The 17,008-nt window shown below is 37.6% G+C and overlaps 1 protein-coding gene across 1 annotated transcript in view; it reads right to left on the reverse strand.

Annotated features, from left to right (window-relative positions):
• Positions 1-1,710: 1,710 nt before the first annotated feature.
• SLC2A13 (solute carrier family 2 member 13) overlaps positions 1,711-17,008 on the reverse strand; it is a 143,492-nt gene continuing 128,194 nt past the window's right edge. The window contains exons 8-10 of the mRNA XM_089524497.1: positions 15,096-15,217; positions 13,676-13,828; positions 1,711-10,568 (exon numbers count right to left, since the gene is read on the reverse strand). Of these exons, the coding sequence (XP_089380623.1) occupies positions 10,342-10,568; positions 13,676-13,828; positions 15,096-15,217 (502 nt within the window). The 3' untranslated portion in view covers positions 1,711-10,341. The remainder of the gene's footprint in view (positions 10,569-13,675; positions 13,829-15,095; positions 15,218-17,008) is intronic.

Here is a 17,008-nt window from a genome sequence, read left to right on the forward strand (position 1 = left end):
CTGGTTAGCATTACGTACCAGAAGATGTGATCCACATCAGTTCAAAATGGATGAAAGAACAGTTTGACCAAAAGAGTTATTAGCCTTTGCTTGTGCATTCAGCCTGTAGTGGAAGAGAAAGGTTGAAAGCTGAGATAAAACAATTGCTCTGCAGAGCTCTGGGAGAGGTACACCTCAGACAAAACCTATGGAGGCAGCTACTGCTCAGGTAGAATGAGCTTGAAACCTTCCAGCTTCGGAAAGGAAGCACAATGATAAATATCTAAGACAAGTGCACCAACCGTTTAGAAAATTTCTGAGATGAAATGGTGCACCCCTCTTTAGGATCCACATAAGTGGGGGGGGGGGGGGGGGAAGCCTCAGCATTTATGACAGTAAAGCAGTCTAAGAAACATAAAATGCAAGAGCTTTCCTGATGATCAAGGAGTGCAATACACTGTCCAGATGAACTGACAGGTTCTGCATAAGAAACAAAGTACAGCTTCAGGCAAAAAGGAAGTATCTGGATGCAAAACTGCTTGGTCCCTATGAAAAAGTATATAAATACAGTCTATATGAAGAACGGTAAGCTCACTTGCTCTCCTAGAACAGTTAACTGCAACTAGAAAAGACATTTTAAATGACAACAAATGAAAACCCGTTGTAGTCAAAGGATAATGGGATTTGGTGGCTTAGTGGTTAAGATGCCAATTCAGATGATTGGAAGTCGGCAGTTTGAGGCCTAAGTGCTGCATGATGGGATGAATTCCTGTTACTAGTCCCAGCTTCTGTCAACCTATCAGTTCAAAAACATGCAAATGCAAGTAGATAAACAGGTACCACTTGGGTAAGAAAGTAACAGCATTTGGTGCAGTCATGCTGGCCATATGACTACTGGATTCGTCTTCAGACAACACAGGCTCTTTGGCTTAGTAACAGAGATGAGCTCCACCCCCTACAGTTGGTTACAACTGGGCATTCATGTTAAGGGACTACTTTTACCATTTTACCTTTTGTAGTCAAAGGATGCTTACATTATCTGAGAAAGTTCTACTGAGAGAGACCATGTGGGTGTTTCACTGGATATGGTGGACAGAGATATTGCAAACCCTTTCAGAAAATGCATCCCTAGAGGGTCTATGAACACTGAACCACTCTCTGGTGCTAGCCTTAAGAATATACCATGCAAATATACCTTGACAGGAGAAAAGTCCAGACCAGATCTGAACAGAAGTCCAGACTTAAGACAAAATAAAAATTCTAAAACAAGGTTTGTTGAAACAGAGCCTTCTAGTACACTGCTTTTTAAATAAAGGTCCAAAATACACTGCAGAAATTATCCTGTCTGAGACAGTTTTAACTGCCCTGGCTCAGTGCAGAAACCTGGGAACTGTAGTTTATCGTGTCTCTCTGAAAGGCTAAACATTTCACAAAACTACAGTTCAGAGAATTCCCTAGCCCTGAGCCAGGGCAATTACAGTGGTTTCAAACTGGATTCTTTCTGCAGTGTGTTTTGGACCAAAGTCAAAAACCTATTTCTTTTAGCATCATAAGACCTTCTAGTATAAGGTTTCCTTACAGCTGCAACACAGCTAAGAGCTGCTCTGCAAAGACTGATTCACCGTATGGGGGTTCCCAAGTCCGGAAAACAAATCCTCCCAGATTCTGGCTGCGCAGGGTGTCTCCTCATATCCATAGACCCTCCTTTATAATGCTTAAACCACTACACCCTTTGCCATTAGGCTTCCTTTCTTTGTGCTTTCTTGAGAGTATTTTGACTACAACTGAAATGAATAGTGTTCCAGTACAAATAAACCGTCAAGGCACATTCTGTAATCAACTGCCTTTTATTTTGTTCATTTACATTGGTCAGACAATTTTTAAAAGTTTTTTTTTTTACATAGAGTAAACTTTCTGTAGAGCAATTTGAACATAAAAACATTCAACTTTATGTCACTACATTTTCATAAATATACACCACTTTTATACATTAAAGGCTCGGTTGGCTGAGAAACAAATGGCATGTGTTAAAATGCTGAAAAATAGAGATGACAGGAATGAACCAAAACATGCTGTACTGAAATGGCAGGCAGTAGTCCTCATGGGCTACTTCGCCATCTCAGTTTCACATGGAGGAGTGACTGATAAAAACCACCCCTATGAAAACAGAAACCACTATCAAATGGGATAAAAGGAGAACATGTAGGATGGAATGTTGTTTTGTCCATTGAAAAAATACAACTATTACCTGACATCTAACTTTCTAAGCACAAGAGGCTGTTTGGTTTTCATTTGTTTAAAAACACAGTACCAAGCCATGTACTTAAGAGATTTTGCAGAACCAAGGTTCTACTACATATCAGTGACAGTTTTATCTCAGTGAGACCCTCAGAGTAGAGACTGTTGTGCAACCTTCCCTTTTCCTTTGGTATGTTACATAATACAAATAAAAACTGCAAACACAATTTGGAAAAAAAGATCCCAAGAAAATATGTACTCCATCATTATATATATAAAGCTTCATCATTACACATGCCCAGTTTCAAATGTAATATAGTTGATATTTGTTACATACAAAAAGATTTATAGAAACTAGTTTCTTACGCTGATTTTACTGCCTTGATCTGAGAGATGGAAGTCAGATTAGGAAACAAGTTTTGACATTTACTAACAAATCTGGTGGCTAAAATATTTTCATATACAGTACTCCTGAACAACATTAGCACTTGGTTACAAAAACACCACAGTGATGATTATTGGCACAATAAAAAATCCTTCTCTATGTGAAAATACTCAAAATAGGTAACTGCCCAGTATTTTCAGATTATTTTTAAATCTACCTAATACCTATAAAGAATTCATTCTGCACTACCAGAGCAGTTTTCACCAATAATAATAATAATAATATACTTTGTTGATTCAACCCTCCCCCCATTTTGAACAGTGCCGCAATCCAGATACGTAATTCTGTAGATTGCGCCAAATGGTAACTATAAACAAGGCTATGAAGATTTATAGAAAATCACAATCCCCCCTTGTGTGACTTGTTTAAATCTGAAGAACAATTCAGAAACATTTTATCCTCAGAAGCTACATTTAAGCTGTAAAAGTTACCCGCAATAACACACTTTTAAAAAACCATAAAGTCATATTGGAGCCTCACTGCTTCTGGCCTGACACACATCCAGACAAGAGGCAAAATAATAATGCACAAATAAACTTGATTTTTGAAAGTCAGGAGGGGACAACTCCTCTATGTTCTAGGGCTAGTTTTTTTAAAAAATATAGACCCCACTGAGACTGGTTTTGTTACTGAAATCTAATACTGTGAAAATGGCAATTCCCATTTAAAAGTGCCAAACATGGCATGCACTCATCAGAAAATCTGCTCTTCCTGGAGATTTGCACTTGTTTGCTCCAAAATATATGACAGAGATTAGCACTTGCGTATTCCTAAGTAAGACAAGTACGGAGCACATGGCATATTTAGAGGCAAAATGTCAGTTTAAGTGTCACTTTTTATGCCACTGAATTTTGGGAACAATATCAGTAGTTTGGTGACAGGGGGGAGGGATTCCTGACGGGTTGTAAAAACAGAAACTTAGGCTGCTAAGAAATAATGCACTTTGACATTGCTTTAACTGTCATGACTCCATCCTTTGGAAGTCCAGGATTTGTAGTTTGTTGTGGCACCGCAGTTCCCTGACAGGAAAGGCTAAATATCTCACAAAACTACAGTTCCTAGAAATCCATAGCACTGAGCCATGGCAGTTAAAGCCATGTCAAACTGCATTAAGAGGCAGTACAGATTGGCACTTTGTGCCGGCCTGACTGCATGCTAGGGGTGAAGAAGGGCTGAGTGTTCACATGCTCCAAGCCCTTCTTCCTCCGCTGGGGCACTATCTTGGCACACATCCATTTACACGGGACACACTAGGATGATGTCCCTTGTGCGCAGTGCCCAAAGAGCACTGCATACAAGGGGCGTCACAACACTGCACCATGGCAGTTATGGCGCCCCTTCTACGGAGCAAAAAGAATTGTGGTTGCCACGGCCTGATTCCGGGGCTGAAAGAGGCAGCACTGAGCCACCCGTCTATTCAGCCCCTAATTCTACAGTATAGATACAGCCAAAGATGAGAGTGCATGTGACCCATGAGCTTTGTTTTTGCCTACCCCAAGGTAAAGTGCTTCTTAGAGCTTTTCTCTTTGTATTAAAATATCTTTATAATATATACTCTCTGATTTCTCAAACTCTGATTACGTCTCTTCTCAAGTTCCAGAACATTACTGATATTTATGACAGTTGTGGCATTATCAACTGGAAACATGTTCCAGTTCATGCCTATTAAAGCAAATGGAAGTGTTACAAGAATTCTGGAGCTCAAATCTGTGGAACCCAATTGAAGCTTACTGCAGTTCAATGAAACAGTGTTTTTGTTTGCCTTTTTTTTTTTTGGAGGACCATCTAGTTTGGACTAATACTTGGTGGACACTCACCCTCTACTCCCAACTTAATGCAGTGCCATCCAATGGTGGTTAGGCCAAAGTTCTTAAAGGCCTTACTCCACTGAATCAGCCATCACTGTGTGCGATTGACAGTTCAAAATCTATCATTTACCTATTCTGAGTTATTTTAGATAATGAGTACGATTTGCTCATTATTCCATAGTGGGCTGCGCAGGGAAACCTGTATGTTGATAGTCCTGAAATAGAGGCTGTTCAACAGACAAGAAAGGAGCAACAGTGTAAAGTATTGGGCCAATTTTCTGTCCCTGGCATGCTCCAAAAAATGGCAAAAAACGCTCCAGACATAAACATGAATTAGAAAATGGCCAGCTGTCTACTCCTCATTATGAAATATGTCTTTTTTTCCTTTTAAATGGTAAGCAGTGCAAGGAAGCCCTGCAACCTATTTAAATGGTGAACTGCTTCTTTTGGAAGCTTCCAGGAAATTCATTTTTTCTTCCTTGGACACCAAAAGTGCAATTCAGGGAGTCTGGATGTATCAAGGGCTGCAAAAACCAGGCTCAAGGACTGGATATTGTCAGTCCTGTAATAGCTAGTTCACATACTGAGCTTTGACAGCATCAGTCATCTGACTGGGAAACAGAACCTGATTTGGCATGGTCTTCTCATCTCCTAGGACCCAATCCAGTATAACCATTGTGCACAGAAGTCTAGGTGTGGCCAGATACAAGCACTTTAATCCTGTACTCCATCTTTATGTGCACATAGGACTCAATCCATCAAGGAGGTCTTTGCACAGAAGGTTATTTTAAACTAGGATTGCTTTTGATAGACTGAGATGAGTGATTAGTAGCAGAGGTATCCAAAATTAGTCAAATCAAACTAGGAAAAGTGCTATACATCCTGGAATTATTAAGCCCGAAGCCTAAACCTTACTGATAATTCCAAGTAGAGTAGGCCCTGTTAATGAATGATGGTTCAATATTTATGTAAATGCCATTGGTCTAGTTGTGACTAGTAATAGAATTTAAGCCTACTTTCCTTCAAACACAACAGTTTTGAACTAAAGAGACCTCTGGAAACAGATATTAGAAAGCTTTAGAAAGTTTTGTGCTTAGGCATGCAGTTCATATGCTATTAAGAATAAAAACTTTCATAGAACAAATTAACCTGACACACTGTCAGCCAATCCTTCTATCTGGAATGTTATCTTTAGAGACAGGTTTCTTAATTAAGATATGCAAAATATAAGCAAAAATCTGTTGCAAAATAGAACTATTTCACCCATATTCATTCATTAGAAACACAGAATCTAAAATAAAAACCCAGTTTTGCAGAGCTTATTTCAAGTATTGGTTTGATTCAGTTTTATTATAAATCATTTTTGATACGGCAACTAAGGCAGGATTAGAGCAGAAAAGCAACATTAAAAGGAAGACTTAAATCAGCATGTCCGGAGGTAAAAATAGGGGATTGGAAAAAGGTGGCAGTGAAATTTTGTGCTCTTATTAGGGAGCTGAAATATTCTGCTTTCAGCTTGTAACAGGTGGAGAGAGGGGAAATGTCAGAAAAAAACCCCAACCCTCCACATGGAGATAAAAGTAATAAGCTTCAGAAAAAGAGCTGAGCATGGGGCATAGCTGAATGTCATTTGAGAAAATGTCAAGGAACTAGAAGGCTGGTTAATATATTTCCGCTGATAAAGGCCTCAGCACAATCTGAAAAATAAGTAGGTTAATATAAATTGGAACATGATTTGCAAAGCTCAAGACATTTGTTTGTAACAAGGTTGTATCAGAGCAGTCATTCTTTGATTAGATCAGGCAGACTGGGTATAATTATTGTTGCCCCATAGTAGATTATTAGAGCAAAAGAGGAAATTTAGACCACCAATCAAGCATCTGTATTCCCCTTGGCTTTAAGCTCAATCACTGCAAAGTGCTTAGATCAATTTGAACTCCCCTTATGTGCTGAATATACACACCGGAGACTATTTTCCTGGATTAAGGCTTTAGGCAGGAATACCAGTGAAGGCATACTTAAGGCCTACCCTATTAGAGGCAGCATTTTGGCACACAGTTATTCTTTGACTTGCTTGGTCATAGAAAACAACAAGAACCACAACATGGTTGCCAGGGAATTGCTTCTCTGTTTTGTCTAAGAGAATGTTCAGGCCACAGCAGAAACCAGTTTTGTCATAAAAATATCCAAGTTTGGTTTATTTACTTGTCTTGCCTTTGTTTTCGGAGGCAATATTTTAAAGGCTATTTAACACCAAACGTTTCATCTGGTGGAACCATAAGACATAAGTGAAGGCTACAAGAAAAGTGGAAATGCTCTGTAAAAGAAGGAACCTAGCTGGAAATGCTGGACCAGCACATGCTGTACCACTATGACTATATATATATATATATATATATATATATATATATAGAGAGAGAGAGAGAGAGAGAGAGAGAGAACGCTTAGTGGCTGCATTTGGATTTAAGAATAGGCCAGAATACCTGAGAATTCTGGCTGGCCATTTATCAGCAGTGGGCTCATGATGCCTCCTGACTTTTTCCCCTTGATTCCTTCTCTCATTGTCAAACCAGTGCCTGGATTTGTGGTTTTAAACAGAAATTACAAATCCAGACTTTGTTTTGACACTTTCCTAACATACCTGAGTCTCACACAAGGTTAAGAAGTAGGTTTTTCACTCCTGATTCGTAAGGGTACTGAGGCCCTTCATCTTAACTGCTACCACCCTGGACTCAGAGAGAGAGAAGAAGAGGCAGCTACAGCTCCACATGCCTAGCCCCAGAGGCAGATAAAAGGCCCTCACCTCCATGTCAATTGCTGCCATGCTGGCCCTGGAGGGAAAGTAGAACCAACAGTACCCCTTTCCCCACTGCCATACCCTACTCCTTTTGTGTCATGTCTTTTTAGAATGTAAGCCTGAGAGCAGGGAACTGTCAATTTAACAATCTATAAGCTGGTCTGGGAGCCTTTGTGGCTGAAGAGCAAGGTATACATACTCCAAATAAATAAATGATAAATCTGGATTCAGCTCTAATGGGACACTTTTGTCTCCTTGCTGGTTTAAATTTGGTTTGGTTGTTTCTGTGGGTAGGAGAAGCCAAGCCGGAATGACTAGTCAGCATGCACTTCATGGATGATAAGCTAGAACTCTCAACAATGCTGGTTTATTGTTAATTAATGTAATGCATAAAAATCTGCCCTTGTGAATAGCTACTTGTGAACCAGGACTGCTACCTACCTATTATCCGTTACATTCAATATAATTGAATGTAATGGATAATACTAAAAAAGTATTCCTATATATGAACTGGTATTTGAAATTCTCTCCTATGAATCAATAAAGAAACAGCATTTTTTCATTTTACATGAATATTAAATGTGATTATAGCTGTTAATCCAACATATTAAGGAAACATGTTTTATAGGAACAAACTGTTTGGGGAGGTATTATAATTTTAAATCATGGATGGTACTAAAACTCCTTTTAAATTAAAGGAGATTTTTTTTTTTGCCAGAACCATCTCATTTGCCTTTTATTTTACTAAAGTAATATTTATATGTGAATGAAGTCATTTCTTTCTCATCATGAAGTAGGGTAGATAGATTCCTTATAGATCCTGATCATTTTAGATCCCAGAAGGTTCCCAAGCCAAATCCTTTTCAAGAGAAGCAGACTTGCCAAGGCAGAGGTGGGGATGAGGCAGAAAAATTACACATGCAACACAAGGGAAAGTTTCTGGCAAGCTGGATAAAAAGATTAGTGCCACTATTAAGATCTAAAGCCACTTAAGCTAAGTGCATGCTTTTAACTTGAATTTATGGGGAAATTAGTACATTTACCTTAATAATTATTATTATAATAGCTTTAGTATGGAAAAGGTGTTTCCAAATCAGAGCCTATAAGTTGTACTTTTCTATCAGTAATGGGAAGCAGAGATTCCATAAGCACTACCCTTTTCCCATGGCCAAAACCCTTCTCTCATCTTGGGCACAGGTATTTTTCAATAAAAACAAAAAAAAAAGTCCTTTCATATGTTAATGAAGTGCTCTCTATTTGCAAATTTTACTTTTTTTATTCCATGTTCTTGTTCTTGACTTGGAATTAGTGATAAATATCGTAACACTCCACTTGCACTTTCTCTTGCATTTCTTTCTGTCTCATTCTACTTTACTATATGCACTAGAAAGAAAGAAAAAGGAAATGCCTTCTCTAGTGGGAACAGAAATTTGCACTGGCACCACTGAAAGTGATTCCCAAGTCAAGATCAACAGGAAGCAAGAGAACAGGCAGGACCAGAAAACAGAAAATCCCCAAAAGCTTTAGTAGTGTTGACAACACTGAACAAGAACCTAATGAACGTATCATGTGAATCTTCCACAACAGTTGATGGACAAAGAATGGCAACGCGAGGGTGGAAAAGGCCTCTGACCAGCAGCCAGTGGATTATTGTAATCCTTACAACTGAGTAAATTAGAAATAATAGTGTTATCCTCATATTGCAGAAGACTTAAATGGGCAAAAGGAGACTTGAATTAATGGTATCCTGATTCACAGCTCAGTCTCAGGCACTATGCTAGATCTCTTTCTAACCTTTGACACTGTTAATTCACAGTCAAACTACATATACAGACTTATTGCATGTTATAGTTTTCATGGGACTGTAGCTCTAAAAAGAAGAGAATCACAAGTTTGAATGGTTCCCAAAATAAACTGTCTTTTGATCCCTAAAACGCTAGCATTTCAAGAATTTTTTATTCAGTAGAGAACTCAATGAAATGTTATAATCTCAGAGGAAATACATTGCATGTTTTTGTTAAACCTGTTATTCAGTTCTCAGTTCAGTTATTAAATATTGATGATGGTAACCAATGGACAGAGTTCAAAAGTGAAGAAAAGATTCCAGTGTGGAATCACAGGACATGCCTGGAGACAGCGCCTGGGTTAATGCTTTTCCATCAAAGTGAATCATGAAGGAGCCCGATTTTAAAAAAACTCCCAGCTTTAGTGATGTTTAGTATCTAAAAGCAACATACAAAGAGAAGTGGGCTGTGTGGCAACATGGTTGAAGGGACCCTGATTTGAACTCGTGGGAAACACTGTCATATAAGACTACCAGAGAGAACTGCTTCCAGGCAATTGGGTTTCATGTGGTCATTCATAAACATCAACCAGCCCCTGAAGAATACTAAAGATCTTTGTCAGACTCTCTCAAAGTTTAACTTCTCAGGTTTCTTCATGTGAAAGAAGGGAAATTAAAAGGGATTTTAGCTTATTTAAAGGGAGACATGCCCAAAGAGATCAAGCAAGAGGGAAATATGAAATGATGCACCTTCTTTGTGCAAACAAGATTAATATGTTTTTAAAAATAAGTAATACTTTCCAAATAATTTATTATTACTACAACAGAAAGCAGATCCCCCCAACTTATTTTGTAAGAGGCTGACCACTTTCGTGTCAAACCTTGGTTGCCAGGTAACCATACTTTTATGATTCATCTGGTTTCTGACTAGCTGCCCTTTTTGAAATTTTGCAAGATGGACAACTACAAATGGCATTTGATCAATAGAGTTTGGTATCACAGATTTTAGGACCTCCGACACGCAGCAAAGCACGCAGCTGGAATACTCATATCCTCACAGGAGTTCCCTCTTTCGCCTTCCCAGCCATCACTTCTGGCTGATAAAAAGAATAATGTTACATTTTATCTGATTCTCTTCAAATGACATATTTTAAAAAGGGAGAGTGTTTCTGCAGAGACAGCAGAAAGGAGAACCAGACCAGAAGCAGGGCAATGAGGTTATCATTAAGCGGCTCCTTCATCCTCCCCCCATCAAGGCTTTTAAATGATTTAATACACCAGCAGCTGAAAATCATTCCACATCAGAAGCATCATTGTCAGAAAGATGATAATTACTTCCCTTCACCCGGATATATTCAATATACCTCCCGTCATCAGAATCTGTAATGCCACACGTACACAGTGAATTCTCAAACAAGCTTTCAATTTCCTCTAGTTTTTTCCCTTTCGTCTCAGGAAGGCAGCCGTACAGGAAAATGAGTCCCACACAAGCAAATCCTGCATACAGGAAGAATGCACCTGCAGTACAGAATAAGACACACATACACAGTGTTAACAGAAGGTTCTCTCATTAGGCTTCCAGAACAAAATTGCAATATCATATTCAAAGGTCTACTGATAAACATTTGAATAGTGCATTTACAATGAAGGTTTTGGGCATAATATACATATAGTGGACCCCCACTAGTAGACCTACATTTACTCACTGAGCACCAAAATAAGATTTAAATCATTTAAATAAGATTCTTGAGCAAAGAGGCTCAGTCTTGTAAAAGAATATAGGTGATGACTGGAATGTGAGCATCAGCCCCAAGGGTGAGTTGAACATGAGACTAAGACTGTGGAGACAAGGATTTGAATCCCTACCCAGCCATGGAAACATACGGGGCGATTTTGGGCAAGTCACACTCTCTCAGCCTCAGAGGAAGGCAATGGCAAGCGTCCTCTGAACAAATCTTGCCAAGAAAACCTTGTGACAGGTTCGCCTTACGATTGCCATGAGTTGGAAATGATTTGAAGGCACATGACAACAAACAACAATAAATAAATATGGCATGCAAGGTATTCCATTCCAAGAATGGAAAAGAGAATTGGAATATCCAGTTCTGACTGATCAATGGCCATGAGTTTTAACATCTATAACCAGTATGGCTATAGTTCTTCAACTATGCCTTATGCAGCAGAAATTGTTCTTTCTGCTATATTGGTCACCACATCATATTTTCAAGAAGGGGCTTTCTAAATCAGCAAATTATTTGAGATGTAATATTGCTAATGCTTCCTTAATACATACATTTTGGAGCTGTCCCATAGTAGCTACATTTTGATTGGAAGTAATCACACAAGTAAATTTGGTTTTCGAAAGCTCCTTGATATTCAGCAACGTGCAGTTTCTTGGAAATTAATAAATAAATGGCTAACAGAACTGAATTTTTCATACCCTTTTGACTGCTAAAAGATTGATACTTTGTTACTGGACAGATAATTTTTCTCCCCATGATCCAATGGGTAGAAGATCTAACAACGCTTGCAGCATTTGAAAGAATGATGTATAGATAAAATTTAGAAATGGGCTTATATTTGGACATTTGGTCACCTATTATAGAAATTTACAACTAGGTAATGTGGTTATTTTCCCTCCTTGTGTGTGTGTTTATTTTCTTGCTTTTGATATACTGAAGTATTATTGTAGTAGCCGGGATCCTTTCTGGATGTAAATAAACTTTTTTTTTTTTTTTTAAAAAAAGACAGAGTGAATTGGGAGCATTATGAAGGTGGGGGTGATTTTGTTGGGTGGAAGTAGAGGGTAGTGGAATTTATATTAACAAGTTATATCTGTGGTGATCTGTTCATATATAGAATATAAAGAGTTTACAAATGGTAGTCACAAACTTAAAAGAACACACTTTTAGTTAACTTTCTCATTTATAATTTGTTCAATAAATTTTGCTTCTTTAATCACACATCTTTATTTGTCCTGGCTTTCTCAAAACAGTGAAGGAAGAAATGTTTTAGGATATGGGAGCAATGGATTACCAGTAAGAGGCAGAAAAGTAAGTACTTCTATATAACCTGTTCATTTTGATGACTGAATATTTAAAAACGAGACAGAAAAAAAAAAAAAACCCTGGTTGAATTGTGCAGGGTCTTTAATTTATCTCATGAAGGGAACAATTTGGAGGAAATTGGGATTCATCAGTAATGCAGCAATGAGAAAGAAAGAACCAGCCAGAAAAGAAATCCCTGAGGAACATGTAAGCAAGTCTTTCTATCTGGAGTATTAAGTAAATTAAGATCAGACTGGAAATAGCAAAAACAGAAAAATGAGAACTAGAAATGGCTAAGAGAGGATTATAAATAGATAAACTGAAAGAAAAAGAATGAGAACTTGAATAGGCTAAATTTAAAACTGTAGGAAAACAATGAAAATTAGAAGAGGAAATGTTAACTGAAATGGAAAGAATAAAATTATGGGAAGAAAGAAGAGCGGATTGAAAAAAAGTAAAAGAGACTTCAACAGATTTTATCCCTTATAATACCAAGGGAAGGGGCTCAGGTTTTCCTTACTACATTTAAGAAAGCAGCACTAATGCAGAGGGTACCTGATGAAGATCATATGAAACTGCACACCAGAGTTGGCTGAGGTGTATCTGTAACTGCTCTGATCAATTTAGCATTGCTCAGTGCTAAGGCACAAACCAGGGTTGGTGTGGGTGAGAGGAGCTTTACAGTGCTGGATCCGTTGTTAAATGAATTATGCCAAGAAATCAAAATGTCAGTAAAAGACTGATTCCCTATGGCAGAAGGTAGAGGGCTTGTGAGTTCATTAATGAATGAGATATTAGCTGCTCCATGTTAAATTGGCCTTCTCCTCATCTGGTAGCATCTTATTTTTATAGCCCTCCTTCCTGTGTTCCAGGTAACTGTCAAAAATATATCACAAGCACATGATCTTAAAAATCTTGTAATATAGATTATAAGAAGAAAGGTGCTCTGTCTGGCAGCAATAGGGAAGCACAAAGGAAAGGTAAATAAAATCTCTGTGTTTCCTCCCCAGCATCTTCTCTGAACAGCTGGTGCTGTCTGAAGGAGCCAAAAATCCCTCTATAGCCTTTTCAGTGCTTCAAAAGCTACCATGTTGCCCAAGGGGACTCAAAATCCCAAAGTATACCCATTTTCAGATCCAAACTGAGGACTCACTGGGGATCCTTAAGTCATAGGGTGATCTGACATGAGGGTTGACCTGGCAATGTGCTGATTGAGCAGCAATACGGTCATGCTCTCAAAGCAAAGCAATTTTTAAAAAATTGAAAGCCAGTTATGATTTTGAAGTTTGACTACTACTGAAATCACGTATAAGTAGTTCTAGAATGGCTATTTAGGAACATGACTACATAAACTGAAATTCCTGGAGAGAACTAGACACTAATCTGGTAAAATCTGGATCGCATGCTCATTTACTTAGTTAATTTTTAATTTGCACATTACAGCCTTCTAGGGGCCCTGACATAGAAAGGATAAACAGTCCAGCAAGATCTTTATAGTTTGATGATGAAATGTTAACACTGCAGTTTTCTGAAATGCAATTGATTTGGGTACCACTTAAGATAGAGAAAAAAACTTACCATAGTATGTGAGATATTCAGCTGTATGCAGAAATGTTAGTGACACAAGAACATTGAAAATCCAGTTTACACCAGAAGAACATGCATTTCCTGTACTTCTTGCCCAAAGGGGGTATATTTCAGAATTTACTGTCCAAGGCATTGGCCCCATTCCTTAAAAAAATACAAATAGAATTATTATTAATACAATATTTGCAAACAAAGATCTTCAAAAATGGGGGGAAAGGATAAACTATAGCTGAACAGGAAAACAATAAGGGCAAAGTTATTGGTCAGTACAAGATATCATATGATGGCTAACAGGACTGTCAGAAAGAAACAGATACTCCAGAATTCATATGATATACCCAATTTAAAAAAAATGAATCTATTGGAGAGATGTAATTATAGCCGAAGTGGGAATTCTAACCATTGTTTTATAGAACACTATAGTTTTGAACAGTTGGCTTTTGGGGGCAAAGATATTGGATAGAATTATTTAAATAGTCAATAACCAACACTTTCCTAACCATTGATATTGGGCCTATGCAGGTGATAGTTTTAGCAACACAAATAATGCACAGGAATAGTCAAGAAATTGAGAAAAGCACAAGGACAGAATGCTTTTATGGACTTATTTGAATAAAAATGAATGCATGTGGAATGTGGTAACATTACAGTGAACTGAAAGATGGTAATCTATGAATGAAAGCAGTACACAGTAATGGGAAAGAAAGAGAAAATATTCTAACAATTTTAGTAAATAGCTGTATATGTGTATATATTATGTATGTGTGTATATGTTATGCACACACATTTACTAAGGTTACATCTGCAGAAATAATGTAGTTTAACATCACTTTAAGTGCTATGGCTCCATCCTACAGAATCCTGGCATTTGTAGTTTGTTGTAGCATCAGAGCTCTCTGACAGAGAAAACGAATTATCTCACAAAACTATGAATCCCGGGTAGTTAAAGTGTCAAACTGCATTATTTCTGTAGTGTGGATGCAGCCTAAGACAATGTCTGAAAAGCAAGGAAATATTAAAAGCTTCTATGGATGTCCATGTGTTGATTTGTTAGAATTCTCAATTCCCTATTAGTCTTCTTTGGGGAGAGACAGGGAGGCAGGAAAATAATAACAATAATAAGATCATCATCACATGTCCCTTATCTTCATTATGAGGAGAAAGTAGCGAGTGAGTGAACTGCCTAAAATCAGTTCTTTGCAAGCAATAACTGCCTGCCAGTCTGTCTACTCTTCAAAATAGCAGGATCAGTTAGCTGGTGGAAGACGTAATATGCTCAAGCAAATGTTATACAGCTATTTTCCTCATAAGAAGGAATGACCATGACACATGAGACTGCATACTTCCTAGGCTGTTACTCTAGAGGCCCAATTTATTTTAACCTAAAAGAAAACATGCCAGATCTGTTTACCTGGTGCAAAGAAAACCAGGTATAAAATAAGTCCCAGGAGTGCTGTCCATGAATACGGTGTAGGACAGAAGTTATATGCCCAAAACGTGTCTTCAGTTTTGAGTCTGGTCTCATTTGAACACCTGTAAAACAGTCATCATATAAAACAAGGATTTAAAGATGAAATCAAGACTTGTAAGTGAAGTATACAACGTGAAAAGCAAATAGAGACTCACACCATAAGGATCCCTGCCATGGAACAAAACCTACTTTCTCCTTGAAAGCAAATGATGGACCAATTTTGTGTGTACAGAAAAGCTTTGAGGACACTGTGTCTTAATTCCCCAAGTAGCTATTTTATTGCACTGTTATTCTTGCAGTTCAAATGATATGTTTATTATTTAATCCAAATTGATATCCATTAGTTTTAAAAGAACTGGCTGTTTTTCTGTTCCAACTGATAGATGAAGTGTGCCTTGTCTTCTAAGATCCTTTTAAAGTCGAAAAATACCTTGAACCTCTTCTGTAGCCTGAAGCACACACTTCTGGACCCTGCAATAAAATTCTGCACATAGCTGTATTTAAGAACTCTATAGAAAGAATGTAGACTATCATAATCCAGTTTCTCAAACTTCATTGGGTATTTGGAGAAAATAGTATTTCTAAAGCAATTAAAAACCAAGGCACTGGCAGATGCTCGCTGATGCAGGCTGGCTCGTGTCTTCCCTCTCATGTACGCAAGTGGCTGTTCTTATTTCTCTAGGTAATACCTTTATGTATACAGATATATTATTGCAAGGAGAAAAATATTTGAAAAGTGGGGTTGGGAGATAGAGAATTTAATCAGTTTTTTGTGTATTTGTGTGTGATTTGAGGACCATAGTATTATCAGATTTGAAAAAGACCGAAAAACTTCATTCTGCTGAAGAGTCCAGTCTGCATCACGATGGTGGAGAAAAGCCCACTGTACTCCAGAAAGGCATTTTTATGTTTACTGGTGTTCTTACAGGATGTTTATTGAGATTTAACAAACAAAAATAATAATTCTATTAGTGCTGAAAAGTGTAATACTGATGTTAACAAGTGATCATAAATTTTCTTGCTTCTGTAAGTGTAAAATAACAAGTAATCGAAATAAAACAATGATCAGGAATACTTTTTAGTATGACTGGGAAAAGTTTTTATTGGTTATGACCAAACACTTGTGTCTTAAATAGCCTACTATTATGTCCCATCCGTAGGACCTGTATGAGAACCATTTCAAAAGAAAACCTGTAACCTTTCTCTATTGCCATTTGAATAATTGCAACTTGTCTTTTAATTTCTCTGATCTACTGTTTTTGTATAAAATCTGTTGCATGCTTTCTTAGATTTAATCCCATCGTTTTATATTATTGTGAGACACCCTGAGGTTTTTTTTTTTTTTTTTTTAAATCCTGGATATAAGTATTTTAAATGATTTAAATTACACAAAATAATATTTCATGTAGCGCTAGACTTAAATAAACGTTGCACAAAGACTGTTATCAATTGCAGGCAGATTCCCTTCTCATTCTTCCTCCATCTGTTTGTTTTGTGCAAAGTGTGATGACTGGCAGATGCTTAACGATTTAGATAATTTTGATAAAACTTTTACATGGTAAACAAGTTCTAAGTATTTCTCCATTATTACTGAGAAATTCAAATTGCTGTAGGCCATTTTTGTCTTTGTATTGAAGGATACCACTGTGCCACTGATGGCTCCCATATGATTCAAAAGTGATGCAAAAAGTCTGATTCCTCCTTTGATCCACCTTGTAAGACCAGATTTTCACATTTGCATCAGTCTAAATTATGGACAAAAGGATAAAAGTCTCAAATCGTATCAGCTTCTTTCAGTGTTGCTCTCGGTATTTCTTTCTCTTGCAGGTGCACAGTGATGAATACAGGCTGAT

The sequence above is a fragment of the Sceloporus occidentalis genome, unplaced genomic scaffold (assembly GCF_023333645.1).
Source record: "Sceloporus occidentalis isolate IW3139 unplaced genomic scaffold, rSceOcc1.0.p SCAF_5, whole genome shotgun sequence".
NCBI classification, from domain to species: Eukaryota; Metazoa; Chordata; class Lepidosauria; order Squamata; family Phrynosomatidae; genus Sceloporus; species Sceloporus occidentalis.